The sequence below is a fragment of the Numida meleagris genome, chromosome 9 (assembly GCF_002078875.1).
Source record: "Numida meleagris isolate 19003 breed g44 Domestic line chromosome 9, NumMel1.0, whole genome shotgun sequence".
Classification (NCBI taxonomy): domain Eukaryota; kingdom Metazoa; phylum Chordata; class Aves; order Galliformes; family Numididae; genus Numida; species Numida meleagris.
The window spans coordinates 17,339,003-17,353,075 of record NC_034417.1 but is presented as its reverse complement, the minus strand read 5'-3'; the positions used below and the strand labels follow the sequence as shown (position 1 = coordinate 17,353,075).

Below are 14,073 nucleotides of genomic sequence, written 5' to 3'. Positions count from 1 at the left end.
TTTTTTGAGTGAAGCAGGATTACTGATGGACTGCTGTGTTCACGAGCCCCGTGTTGCCTTTCCCACTGTACCAAGCTGATTTGGGTTCTGCACCATCCCCATCTCACACCCTCCGTTCCCCAGTGCCACCCATGTTAGCAGCCCTCACCACCCTCCTTGTAGAGCTCCTAATTGCCGCCTGCCTCCCCTTAATTAATGAGGAAAGCAATAAGCGGAGAGCTAGCAGCAACCTTTAGCCCAAGCAAATGGCTGCGTCTGAGTTATAAATCCTTAAAATTGAGTTTTTAATGGAAACATTAAAATAACCTTTATCTGTTAGCGGTAGGGCTGCACGTGGGTCATTTATCATCTCGTTACTCACCACACTTGTTAGCTCCCGAGCTAATAGGGCGATATTTCTCCTGGCACCATAGGGCTCCAGCACTACGGGAGCAGGGGGTGTGCACCTTGCATCCCACTGATTCCTTGGTCCCAAGCGTTGGCCAAGGGGGAAATCTCAGGAGTTTAGATGCTGTCTGCGTCCCGTTTTTATTGCAGCCTTGCTGGGGGTTGTTGGTTTGGGGAGGTGGCCAATAAATCCATCGTGTGTTTCGGGTCTGCTTGTGGGAAGCTTCATGGCTGGTTGGGGAGTGCAGGGATGGCTTAGGGCCAACCAAGCTGCAAAGTGGGGCAATGTCCTGCTCTGCTGGGAATCGCCTTTGGGTGTGAGCGGTGCCGTGCTGGGATGGAGAGATGTTGCTCGTGTGTCCTCTTGGCTCTGGTGCTGATTCCCACTGTGGATGCAGTGACACAGGCAGAACCTGGAGCATCCTTGTGAGGGAGATCTTGGCTTCCCCATGCGTGTACCCGAATGGAGCCCGTAGCCACATCTCTGCATGTGGTCTGTGGGTACCATTAGATGCTGTAGGTGGCACATGGGTTCTGTTGGTTCTTTCTTGCTGCTGGTTCTTGTTGGCCATCACGCATGGCTGGCCAGCCCAATGTATGCATGGCCATATATGTGGGAGTCATGATAAAACCCAATGAATTGCTCTGATTTTGCATCTTTTTCTGTGGGAGCAGACAGCCAAGCAGAGGGAGGGGAGGCAGGCGGGCACCGATCTGCCCAGGTGAGCTCTGAGCTCTCTGCAGGGAGCCTGGGGCTCCAAGGAGGCAAAAGAGCAAGGCAGCCATTTCGGGAAAGGAGACTTAATTACACAAGAAGGATACACTGGGATGGTGCTCCATTCCATGCCTGCTCAGTACCTGCTCAGAGCATCAGGATGTGCAATAACACATCAGCTCCGTGCGCCCCAAGGGGAGCAAATGGGCCCCCTTGTGTCTCACTGCCAGCTTCATTAGGGGCCCCTTGTTAGCAGCATGGCTGCTCCCACCTGGGACTTTCCCCAGCTCCGGGGAGGTCTGGGCAGCCGGGGAGGCTGCCCGGTGGGGATGCTCTATCAGATGTTTGTGCCAAGCCATGAGGGAAGGAAAGAAGCAAACAAACAAAGCCTTAAGGATGTGTTGCAGGAAGCTCTCTGATGGTTTGGGTGGGCGGTGGGTGGCTTTGTGATGGGCTTTGTGGGCTGGAGAGAAGTGGGGCACGGGTTTTGGGGAGTTTCCTGACATTCCTCTAGGATGGGGTGACCCAACTGCTCTTACCCAGAGGGAAAACTCCATGCTGATGCCACCCTTCCACCCTAACCAAACCCTAAACCCTGCCCCAAACCCAGTGCAGTGGTGGCTGCCCCCGCTGCTGCCCCCTGCTCCCTGGGCTGCTCCCCAGTGCTCATCCTGGGCAAACACTCGGTGTCCTCACCCCTTTACCTCTCTGCCCACAGGGTCGCAGGGGCTTGGGGTCCATTTTTGTCTGGGCATCGGGAAATGGCGGCCGGGAGGGCGACTACTGCTCCTGTGATGGCTACACCAACAGCATCTACACCATCTCCATCAGCAGCACCACCGAGAATGGCTACAAGCCCTGGTACCTGGAGGAGTGTGCATCCACCCTGGCCACCACCTACAGCAGCGGAGCCTTCTATGAGCGGAAAATTGTAAGTTCAGCCCTGAGTGGGTCAGCAGCCCCTTGGGTGTTCGTGGTGAGGGGTTCTGCTCGTGGGGTTGTTTTGGTGACAGCTGCTCAGTGCGTTGGCACTGGTGGTCTTGTCCTTGGGAAGCTCTGAAATCTGGGTTTTCCCATTGGTATGCAAAAATGAAAACAGGCACATGTTTGTAGAATCATTAAGGCTGGAAAAGACCTCTCGGATCCCCAGGTCCACCCCCACTCCCACCATGCCCACTGGCCATGTCCCTCAGTGCTGCATCCCCATGATTCTGGAACGCCTCCAAGGGCAGTGACCCCACCGCTCCCTGGGCAGCCTGTGCCAGTGCATCACCACTTATTCTGAGAAGAAATATTTTCAAATATCCAACCTGCTTGAGACAGAGAATTAAGAGAGCAGATGGAGGTGGTTGGCAGGGATGCAGCAACACGTCCCTGCCATGCTGCGGGCTGGTGCACCAGGGTGCAGCGGTCTTCAAGAGCACAGAAGAAAAGCAGGTGCCACATCCCATCCCAAAAATCACCAGGACAACCCCAAGCCCATCAGTTTTTTAGAGCTATAACCAGCTGAGCATCGCCCATCTCTGCCTTCTGAGCTTTAGGTACTCAAACACCATGTTCCTGCCTGAAAGTAAAAAGCTGGAAATGGAGTTGGGCTCCATGGTCCTTATGGGTCCCTTCCAAACTGGGGTAGTCTATGATTCTCTGACTGTCCTTTGTTTCTTTTCTTTCCATGGGAATTCCTGCCCAATGCCAGAAGCTGGAGCTTTTAAGGAAAGCGCTTGATACAGCATGGCTCAGCTAAAGCCTATGGGCATGTATTCCAGCTCTGCTCGAACCATGGCTTTTCCTCCAGCTCCACAACAAAACTAACTTCTTGCCCTTTTCAAACAGTTTTTTTTGCAAGGGAAAATATAGGCACAGGCATTTTCTTACATGCCAGGTGTATCTGCAGCCCCTTTTTTGGGCTGATGGTGTAGGAACTGCGGCGAGGGTTCATTACCCACACCATGGCACCATGGTTTCCACTGAGCTCTCAATGGGTCAGCAGTGGGAGCACCTCCGGCATTGTGGGGCTGCAGCTGCTCTCTCTGCAGGTCACCACTGATCTCCGGCACCGCTGCACTGATGGCCACACCGGCACCTCCGTGTCTGCACCCATGGTGGCCGGTATCATCGCCTTGGCTTTGGAGGCAAAGTAAGTCAACCCTGCTGGGGCGGGACCTTCCCAAGCTTAGGAGGATTACTTTTGCAGAACACCAAATGCGCTCTCAGCGCCTCTCTAGCCATCCCCTGGCTTGCAAGGCAACTGCTCATTAACTTCTGTTGGTGTTTTTGTGGGGTGGAATACAAACAAGGCCCTGTCTCCCCTTGCTGTGAATGGGCAATGCTGCCGTTGCATTTGGGGGCGGTCGCGCTCAGCAGACTCCATCTCCTCCAGTTTAATCTTGGTGCCCAGGTTCAGTGAGCACGTTCTGGGAGATGCCATTTTCCTTCTTAAGAGTGTTAGGTGTAGTATTTGCATTGTTTACCCAGGGCATAAAACGCAACATTAAGTACCAGGGCCTGGTGCGGGGAGACGTAGGCGCTCAGATGCCCCATTATGATGAGAAGGAATAAATTGTATTTCTTCTTCCTAAATGTTGTTTGAGAGCAATATCAATAACAGCTCGAGATGCTGAGGAGATGACTGTAAGAAAAGCATGGAAAATTCTTTGGAAATATCCCTGGGTTGGGGCGTGGAAACAGGCAGTGCTCACTGCATGGCACCATGAGCATGGACATCATGTCAACCCTGCCTACAGGGTTTTTTGGAAACTCTTTGGGTTTTGTTTTTATGTTAAATGAGCAACCCAGGGTTTTCTCCAGCTTTTTTTTTTCTTTAGCCTAGAAACTAAATACCCCTTGTTCATGGGCACACAGCATCCCTCCCTGGGTTCTCTCCCTCTATTTGGGCACCCCAAGCAATGGCCACCTTCCAGGCAGGGCATGAGCCCTGAAACAACGAATTCATACCCTATTTGAATAGGAAAACCTGATTTTTAGCCTGACGGGAGGACTGGGGGCAGCAGAGCTGTGCTGTGATTGCATCTCCTTGCAGCCCCCTGCTCACCTGGAGGGATGTCCAGCACCTCCTGGTCAGGACCTCACGGCCAGTGCACCTGCGGGCAGCCGACTGGAAGACCAATGGAGCAGGGCATAAAGGTGAGGTGCCGTGGGATGGCAAAAACAGCAGCCAAAGGGAAATTAGAGGCCCCCAGGTCCAAGGGATTCACACTGGTTGGATGCTCTCAGCTGGACTGGGGACTCTGCTGTTGGGGGATCTTTGCAGCCTCGCTTGGTGGAGGTTCTCCACTTCCACATCTGCAGTGTTGGGTAGTATTGGAGTGAAAGGACCTGAGGGAACAGCATGGAGTCAGGGCAGGGTCAGGTTGGGTGTTTGGGAAAGGTTCTGCCCCAGAGAGTGGTGGGCGTGGAACAGCTCCCCGGGGCAGCGGGCACGGTCTCGAGCTGCCAGAGCTCAGGGAATGTTGGCACACCGCTCTCAGACATCAGGTTTGGATTTGGGTTGTCCAAGGAGTTGGACCCAATGATCCTTGTGGGTCCCTTCCAGCTCGGGATATTCTATGACCATTGGGCTGCTCCTGGTTTTTTGTGGCACCAGGGTGATTTTGGGGTGTAAATCAGGCGGGTTGATGAGCTCCACGTGTTGGAGCACGTCCTGCCTCAGTGGGGTCAGCTCTGTGGGTGGAGGACCTGAAACACCTAGACATGCTAGGAGCAGCGTCTGTCAGGCAGAGTGGAGGTTTCTGAGTCTTCTCTCTTTTCAGTTAGCCATCTATATGGCTTCGGCCTGGTGGATGCAGAAGCTATAGTGGTAGAAGCCAAGAAGTGGAAGACGGTGCCGCCCCAGCACATCTGTGTGGGAAGCCTGGACAGGGTGCCCAAGTGAGTGGTGGGGCTGGGACATGGTTCTCTTGAACTGGAAGAACTGGGGCTGCAATCCTGGGTCAACATCAGCCTCCTGAACAAGCCAGAAGCATTTCTTCTGTAGTTATTTTGTTGTTTGTTTTGTGGTTGGTGTTACTCTGTGATGAGATATTAAGGCAGGAGGTCCCGTGGGCTGTGTTCTGGGACCAGCTCTGATGGTGGGTGATTTCTCCTGCCCCCTCTTGTGTTTATGCTTCCTGGAGGGGGTGACCAGGCCCTGTAGTGACCCCTGGTCCCCTCAGGGGCTTGGGGTCTGCTGGGACAGAGCAGAGCCTCCAACCACAGCACCGCCTCGCCTTGCAGTGAGCTGTTCAACAGGAAAGCGCAGTTTCTTTGGAGAGCATCAAGTATGCAAAGCAGGAATGGATTTGGAGCCAAGTGCGTTCATGAAACTATTTATCTGATACAGACACTAATTACAACCCAAAGAGGAATGCTGAGCTGATAATTATAATAAAAAAGTGCCCTTGCAACCCATAAGGCATAGATCTTAGAGGCAGTTCAAAAGCATCTCGTTACCATCGGGCAATTCAGCAAATCCCCCTGCTAGGACAATGCATTGCCATGGAGGAGGTGATAATTTGCCACTTTCTGCAAAGCAGTAGGAGACTGGGTTTAAACACAACTGAGAAGAAATGAGGAAACACGGCGCCGATGGGGAGCCAAGGGAAATACTCCAAATACTCCCAAACATGAGGATTAAGCCTTCATCCCATCCATCTCTAGGCAGAGCTAAGCTGTATTTGGGAGCCCAGTTCCCATCAGTGGGATGGTACCTAGTTCCCTTCAGTGGGAGCTTGATGCCCCAACCCTTCCAGCCTGTTACAAAGGGGATTTTTTTTCCCAGTGAGGAGCAAACATTACCCGTGCACACGGCATGAGTGCTCAGGATTTGCATCACCATTCATTGGCTACCATTGCATCCCGGCAGGTACATCCGCCCGGACCACGTGCTGCGTGCCAGCACCCTGAGCAGCGCCTGCAGTGAGCAGCGCGAGCAGCACGTGCTGTACCTGGAGCACGTGGTGGTGCGGCTCAGCATCGCGCACCCGCGCCGTGGCGACCTGCAGATCAGCCTCGTGTCACCGGCGGGGACCAGGTCGCAGCTCCTGGCCAGGAGGTGAGAGCTGCCGCCGTGAGCTGCGCTTGATGCTTGGGATTTTTGATGGGGAGCCCTGTAGCACGTTCTGCTTGCAAGGAGATCCACACATCCTGGGCCCGTGCAACGATGCCCAACGCATCCTTCATTCCACATCTCCCTTTCTTGATTGAATAAGACCTGTTTGGCTTTCCCTCTCCCGTCGCAGAGTGTTTGACCATTCCAACGAGGGCTTCAAGGGCTGGGAGTTCATGACGGTGCACTGCTGGGGGGAGAGGGCAGCCGGCGAGTGGACGCTGGAGATCCAGGACACGCCGTCCCAGGTGCGCAGCCCCACTGCGCAAGGTAAGTGCCTGCACCGCCACGCCTCCACCCCGGGCTCTTTGCTCCAAATTTTGCTTGCCCCAAACTTTTATACCTCAAGTCTTTTGCCCAAATTTACCCGAATTTCCAAGAATGGGCGTAAAAGCCCAGCCCTATTGCACGGAGGCTGGGCTGAACCGGCAGCAGGTTTTCTCCCTCTAGCAAACTTGCTGCAGCCGAGAGCGAGGTTTCCAAAATTAAACTGTAATGAGTCCAAAACGAGGAAACCCGAGAGCTGTAATTGTTGTTTGTTTGTTTTGCTGTGCTGCTTGAACATCTGGAGCGTGGGATGGTTGTGCAACGGCACAAGGGGACAGTGCCCTGTGGGTGCGGATGGACGTCCTGACCGAGCTGCCACTGCACAGGCTGGGGGGGACTGTCCCCAGCCAGAGCCCCCCAGGTGTCCCCAACCCCAGCCTGGCCCCAGTCCCTGTCCCCTAAGTGGCCAAGGAGCAGGGCTGGTGGGATACCGCCCCGTGGGAAGGGGATGTGGGACATAAAATATTGTGCCCCAGGCTTGTGTGCCATGTGGGGGTGTAAAAATTCATATTCTTACTGATAGAAAGCCAGGAGAAAATTAAAAACTTCACCCACGCTGCTCTCTGGCAGGAGGAACAAATGGGGGCTCATTGTGTAGAAGGTGTTGCTGTTTGCTGCCTTGGCCTGAAAGCTTTTGAACTCATTGGAGCAGCAGCAGAACGCCCCCAGAGCTGCTTTGCCCCCGTATTTGTGGTTCTCAGTTGGCATTAGGGAATCAACTCTGTGCGTCTGCACGCTGCCCCAGGGCTCTGCCTTACCTGGCTGTACGGAATAAACCCCAAACGAGCACATTAAGTCACCCCTTAGGGAGCTGCAGCAGTGTGTTTGAAGCAGAGAGGGCAAAACGGGAGGGAAGAAAGATGAAGGGGAAGAAAGGGAAGAGGTGCTCGTGGCCAGGGCTGGGATCTTCCCCTCCACCGCCACTCGCAGCCCAGTGCGGGGCTGACATTTGCCAGCACTCGGCTGCTGAGATGGGAGGCAAAACCTCAAAGTCAGTTTGGTTTTCTGTTGGCACCAGAGTCTGTGACTGAGCTGTCCCAGCTGAGGGCACCTGAGCTCGCCCTTTTGCTGGCTCCACGCCGTCTGTGCTGGATGGAGCAGGTGACTTCTCGCTGTCCTGCCCGAGCACGGAGCTTACAGCACCAAGAGCCAAGATGCTTGTTTGAAATTGTTAAGCCCTTCTTGGAAACGCGGGGATTAGCGGTTAAAACAGAATGCACCGCAGGCTTGAAGTGACTTGCATTGATCAGGAATCGCAACAGAAAGAACTGCTGGGAGGGAGCAGCTGTGTGCTCTGGATGGTCCCCAAGCCACACAGGCCAGGGCAGGACACCCATGGGGAGCTGTCCCTGTTGGGGCTGCACCCGTTGCACACTGGGGACACTTTCAATGAATGGGGGTAAGATTTGGGGTGCGGGGGTCAGGCACTCGCTGTATTTTGGGTGATCATGGAATCATTAAGGTTGGAAAAGTCCACTGAGATCATTGAGTCCAACCATTGACCCATCCCCACCATGCCCGCTAATCACATCACGCTGAGCTCAGCCCTGAAGCACAGGACGGGGTAAGCACTGTGTGGGAAGCTCGGTGTGATGGTGCGCTGCCCTGCAGGGAAGCTGAAGGAGTGGAGCATCCTCTTCTACGGGACGGCTGAGCACCCCTACAACACACCAGGGGCCCCCCAGCCCCGTACAAGGACACTGGAGGTGTCGGAGATGGAGCCGTCAAGGGCAGCCTTCCTGCAGAGCCAGGTGGAGATGGCGGAGGAGGAGGAGGAGGAGTACGCAGGTAAGCGCCTCCGGGTGTCCTTCCCCCCAAGGTAACCCCAAAAATCTGAGCTGGGATAATAAGGGCGAGGTAGGGGGGTGGGGAGGAGCAGTGCGTGTGGCTGGAGCGGGGCAGCGGGATGGTAAAATTAGAAGGTAGGAAAACAGCACGCCGGCGCTCCCACCACAAATTGATGGTGGAGGCGTCTGGGGAATAAAAAAACAAAGATCTTCTGCTCACCTCCCTCTGGAGCAGACAATGAAATGTGTCCCCTTCCCTCTGTGTCTCCCGACTGTCTGTGCTGGGAGCATCCCCGCAGCCCCCGGGTGGCTCTCGGGCTCTGTCCTTGTGCCAGAGCTGCCGGCTGAGCTGCCGTCTCCCACCAGGTCCCTGCCACCCCGAATGCGGTGACCAGGGCTGCGATGGCCCCAGCGCCGACCAGTGCTTGAACTGCGTCCACTACAGCCTGGGCAGCGTGAAAACCGGCAGGTGAGGGGCTGCGGGGTGCTTGCACGGAGCAAGAAGCATAAGGGAGAGAAAACAGAGGCAGGAAGCATGGAGATCCCTGCCCTGCAGTAGGGTGGCATGGGGGAAATGGAGGCAGAAGGGTAAGTCACGTTGCAGGAAAAGGGTTGGCTTTGCTGGCCGGAGCCACCGCTGACCAAAGGATGGATGGCTGAGGTGCCAGCTGGCTCCCAAAGTTGGGCTTTGCTGTGATGGGCACGGGGCTGGGCACCCCCCAAAACATGGGTGGCAGTGGATGGGCAGAGCAAACCCAAGCTCACCCTAAAACTCAGCCCCTCCGCTCCTCCCCCAGGATGTGTGTCAGCTCCTGCCCGCCGGGCTTCTTTGGTGACAAGGCAGCGCGGAGGTGCCGGCGGTGCTACAAGGGCTGCGAGAGCTGCGTCGGCCGGGGCCCAGGGCAGTGCACGGCGTGCAAGAGGAGCCTCTACCACCACCCTGAGATGGGAGCCTGCCTGCCCCTGTGCCCCCCCAGCTTTTACGCCGAGGAACGTAAGGATGCTCATAGATGGCTTGTGTGTCGTAGGGCTAAACCCTGCGGGCATTCGTGCACTTTCCAATGGAGAAAACACTTTGATTTCCAAGTGCCAGCTCAAGTGCCACCAGGATGGAGGGAGGAGGTGTGCACGAGGGGTGCAAAATGCACTCGGAGATGTTAAACAGGGGCAGTTGTTAATGGGGCCGTGCGGCTCTGCCTGTAAATCCCCATCCAGGTTTTGTCCTCACCCACTCTCCTTGTGGTTTTGTGTTGGTTTTTTTTTTTTTTTTATTTTTTGAAAGGTCAGAAACGCTGTCTGAAATGCCATCAAAGCTGTAAAAAGTGTCTCGGTGAGCCGGAGAAATGTACTGCATGCAAAGATGGGTTCAGGTAAAATACCAGAGCTTGTACCTTCAGCACCGGGGCCTGTGTTTTAAATTTGGGAAACGGATGAGCAGCCTGCCCATGGGGGGAGATTACAGAGTCATTAGTTAAAGACCTCAGATCCTGCTTTGGAGGTTGTGCTGCAAAACGGTGCAAAGGGAATGGAGAGGCGGCACTTCGTGGCTCTTTGGAAGATGGAAAGCACCCATGGGGATGGTTCAGAAGCGCCCATCTGAATTCAGTGGCGTCTAACACAAGGGAAAGAGCAGTGAACACGTTTGCACCGCACACTGCAAACCGCCTGTGGGGCAGGCTGACTGCGTGCTTCGTGCAGGGGCTGCGGGAGCTGGGGATGGGCTGTGCCAGCTCCCCAGAGCCGATGTGCGGGTGCCAATGTCCTCTGCTTTCCCATCAGCCTGGTGGGAGAGAGCTGCGTGCCCGAGTGCCAGCCCACCATGTATCTCAGCCGTGAGCACCGGCGCTGCGAGACCTGCCCTGCCGGCACAGGTACAGCCTTCATCCCCAGCAAAAACCCCTGCAAAAACCCCAAATCTCTGCGCATCGCACACAGGAGCCCACAGCACCCAGGGCCCCAGGTGCAATTCTCAAGCAGAGAGGGGAAATCACAGCACAGGGAGGCTGTGGGCTGCATTATTTTCCCTGCTCCCATCCCACTGAATAACCGTGTCCATAGGGAAATGCCTGGAGGAGCCCTGGGGATGGAGTGCTCCCGCGCACGGTGCAGGTGCAGGGCTGTGTTCCTGCTGGAAAGGCTTGTAGGGAGTTTTTACATTTTGATTAGAGCCATTCTTTATTTCCTGATCCTTCTGAATCCAGGTGCTGCGGTTTAATAAGGTTGCGGGGGAGGCTGTAAAACCTTCTCAGAGTGATGGAAGATGGCTCTGCAGTCCTTAAAAATGTCATGTGCCCAACGTGCGCTGTCCCCAGGGCTGGGGACATCCACCTATGTCCCCAAGACACTGAGCGTCCCCTTTAAATTTTGCTTTTTTTGCTGTCTGCAAGTCTCATTGTTTTCCATGGTTAATGTTTGTGCCTGCTCTTGAAATCATCATAGATCTGATGATAATATGATCTCCAGACAATTCATGTTCAGTCATATGAATCTCATTTATCATACACAGGCAATTTCCTAGGGCTAAATCCAAAATATTTATTGATCTCGTTGGCAAGCGTGGAAGGGAACGGAGTCTTAATCCCTTAAGAAAATTATTTTCCTTCTAATTCTTATTCCGGGCAGTGTAAATGCACTTCTCACCATTATTTTTCAAGCCTTTTCCCCTCTCCTTTTCCCACATGACCGTTTCTCACACACAACGCATGGAAGGCTCCTAATGATGGCACGGCTGTGACATGTGGACACTGCACATCTCCTCCCCAGTTGCATTTAGCACCTGTCTTTTTTTCCATGCATTGCACTGAGCAGGGTGGGAGAACCAAACTGGTGCATGCATGCCTGGGAGCAGGAAGGGATGCTCAGAGGGAACAGGGGATTTTGATACAAGGGCTGCCAGGGCAGGATGTTGGATGGGTTTTTGGGGTGGGAGCAGCATGCAGGACCCCAGTGGCACAATGAGCACCTTGTTCATACCCAAGTGGAACTGAGATGTGAGGTGGCTTCTGTCCCTTGTCTTGCAGGACCCGGTGAGGATGACTGCACACCCTGTACCCCTGACACCTCTGCACCCCACTGGCGCTGCGTTCCTGCCTGCCGGGAGGGCTTCTACCCTGCCGACAGCCACGGGCTGCCCAACAAGGTCTGCAAGAGGTAAGGAGCTGGTAAAAGAAAGAAGTGACGGTGGTGAAAACAGCTTTGCAGCTGGAGCCGTTCGTAGGGAAATCAAACAAAAAGGGGAGGAGGGAGCCAGCTCAGCACATCCCATGTGCCACCCAGCCAAGGTGCCTTGGGGCTATGTGGAGGGGCTCAGCCCCGGCCCCGGGCTCTCTGGGAGGTGTGGGAGGCAGGGTGATGTTGTGGCACATGTTCCAGCTCTCAGCAGAGTCCCTGCCCCGCGGCCACAGCGTTCACCCATCCCGGCACCCAGCACAGGGCCTGGAGGTGCTGCGGGGCAGCAATTTGGCTGCACTCCCCATGGGGCCGATGTGCGAGGGAGGGTTGGAAGGCGACGCGGCTTTCTGAGGCACAGAGTTTCGGATTTGCTGTTTTCCACCTCTTCCGTTCTGCTGCCGGCAGCCCGGCTTCGGGGCAGCACGTAGAGCGCAGCGTGGTCTCTCCCCAGGTGCGACGAGCACTGCTCCGCCTGCGAGGGCTCCAGCGGGAACTGCGTGCGGTGTAAGGACGGCTTCAGCCTTCTCGGCGGCTCCTGCGTGACCAACGAGACCTGCACCAATGGTGAGTGGCACCGATGGTCCTCCCCCGTTGCAGAAATGAAGGGTTTTGGGGATTCCCTTGGCAGTCTAGAGCTAAAGGCAGCCTGGCCTGCTGGGGTGCGGGAGGGCTGGAGGAGCTGCTGGCTGGCTGCCTGTTGCTCAGATGCATCCAAGCGTTTGTTCTTCATTCTGCTTTAGTCTCGGGGCTAATTCTCCCCCTCGCTGCAAAGCTTCTTTCTTCCTTCATTAGAACCATGTGAAAGATGCCCTGAAAAAGCAACGCCTTTTCCATTCTCTCTTCTCAAACACTGGAACGAATTGCACCGCCTGTTACGTGCGATGTTTGTTTATTTAAAATGTTAATCTGCTCTCATTTTCTCTTGTTCCTCGGCCGGCCTCCCAGCTGACAAGACTTTCTGTGAGATGGTGAAATCAAACAAGCTCTGTGAAAAGAAGCTGTTTGTGCAGTTCTGCTGTCAGACGTGTCTTATGGCCGGGTAAAGTCCAGCGGCCGCATCCAGGACTTCCACCGACTGCCAGCCCGGTTTTGCCAAATGTTTAGGACGGAAGTTTTATTTTTTCAGCTTTGGGAGAGTTTACATGGTGCTGTCGTAAGTTTGATGGCTTTAATATCACTGTCAGCTCGTTTCTATAGCAATACGTTAAGCAGAGAGCGGATCGTAGCCTGAATGATGGAGACCTGCAAGGCCCCAGGCAGGCGGTGATATTAATACTCTCAAACACTCTTCATGAGCAGGGAGCAAGGCACGACCCGTGCACCCAAGTTTGGTTCTGCACAGAAATCCTACAGACGTGTGGGCTTGGAGTGGCCGAGGGGACATGGGACAGAACACACACACAGGTCTGGCCCCGCTTTGTGCTCGGTGAGAGCCCCAGAGACCTGCACTGCCACCAGCCAGCGCCGTGCTCCATGCCCACGTGAAACGACGAGCGGGCGCTGCCCGGAGCGGGCTCTGTGCCGCTCTGCCGCCCCGTTCGGATCCAGCTGCTTCTCCCTGGCTGTGAGCGTGGCAACGACCGAAGCTCCGCAGAGCAAAGCTCCGTGCATGCAGGCAGAGCCGGGTGCCTGCAGGGAGGAGGGTGCATCCACACGGAGCAGCGTTAGGGCAAAATGCATTTCCCTCCCCAAACGCAGAGTTGCCATTTAGTTGGGGAAGGAGCACCAGCCTTCCTCCCGGAGGTGGTTTCCCCGTTCATCTCTTCCAGCATTTTGCATCACCCTCCTGCCTTTTGCTGGGATACCTCCTGGTCACGGCAGTGATTTTTTTTTTCCCCTCTGTTTCCAAAAGAGACATTCCAGGGATCCGGCCAGGAATCTCTCAGTTCCACAAACCCTCCCCCAAACAACCCTCTCCATGCTCTCTCTTCCTAGAATGTCACGTGGTGTTTATACAATTGTGTTTAAAATATCCTTGGCTACGTTGTTTTACAGATTTTTTAAAAATAACTTATACGGTCCTTGTTTTTCTCTGTAGACTATTTTTTATATGGGGAGCGGGGAATCTTTGGTGTCCTACATCCTTCTCCTCTCCGACCTCGCAGAGATGCTCTTTTTCACCAAACATCCACAGTATTTCCTATGCTGCATGTTCTGATTTTCACTGTTGATAGACTGAATGAGTTAAACCTTTTGCCAGTGAAACTCACAGTGTGAATCAACGCCGGTTCCTGTTGGAGCTGGGCTGATCCCTGCTTGTTCCTGATTGCCACGCCCTGCCCAGGCTTGCCTCTGCGGGGTGACGAGGGGAGAGCCTCGCCTGAGAGCCTTGGGTGAACTGACCTTTAAGTTAATAAACTATTGATCTCCCCTGAGCAATGGATCTGTGCTTTTTGCAAATTCATGCAGCTGCCGTCCCGTCTGGAGGCAGCTCGGGGTGGTAGGGCAGCGTGTCTTGGTGGTTTGCTGGATTGAATCCCCCGCTCAGCCCAGTACCTGCAGGAGGAACGGCTCCCGAGCAGCTGCTGCATGTGCAAAAAGGTCACATCGATTCTCAGAAAGACCTTTTGCTTTCAGACCTT

At 54.7% G+C, this 14,073-nt stretch overlaps 1 protein-coding gene across 1 annotated transcript in view; it reads left to right on the top strand.

The window, feature by feature from the left end:
* The window catches only part of PCSK6 (proprotein convertase subtilisin/kexin type 6), a gene marked incomplete at its 5' end in the record, with an annotated part of 23,408 nt that extends 9,542 nt beyond the window's left edge, over window positions 1–13,866 (top strand). Inside the window, 14 exons of the mRNA XM_021407526.1 lie at window positions 1,821–2,033; window positions 3,139–3,239; window positions 4,143–4,246; window positions 4,873–4,990; window positions 5,964–6,152; window positions 6,340–6,476; window positions 8,145–8,321; window positions 8,687–8,789; window positions 9,118–9,314; window positions 9,603–9,690; window positions 10,100–10,191; window positions 11,341–11,470; window positions 11,943–12,055; window positions 12,437–13,866. Of these exons, the coding sequence (XP_021263201.1) occupies window positions 1,821–2,033; window positions 3,139–3,239; window positions 4,143–4,246; window positions 4,873–4,990; window positions 5,964–6,152; window positions 6,340–6,476; window positions 8,145–8,321; window positions 8,687–8,789; window positions 9,118–9,314; window positions 9,603–9,690; window positions 10,100–10,191; window positions 11,341–11,470; window positions 11,943–12,055; window positions 12,437–12,534 (1,860 nt within the window). The remainder of the gene's footprint in view (window positions 1–1,820; window positions 2,034–3,138; window positions 3,240–4,142; window positions 4,247–4,872; window positions 4,991–5,963; window positions 6,153–6,339; window positions 6,477–8,144; window positions 8,322–8,686; window positions 8,790–9,117; window positions 9,315–9,602; window positions 9,691–10,099; window positions 10,192–11,340; window positions 11,471–11,942; window positions 12,056–12,436) is intronic.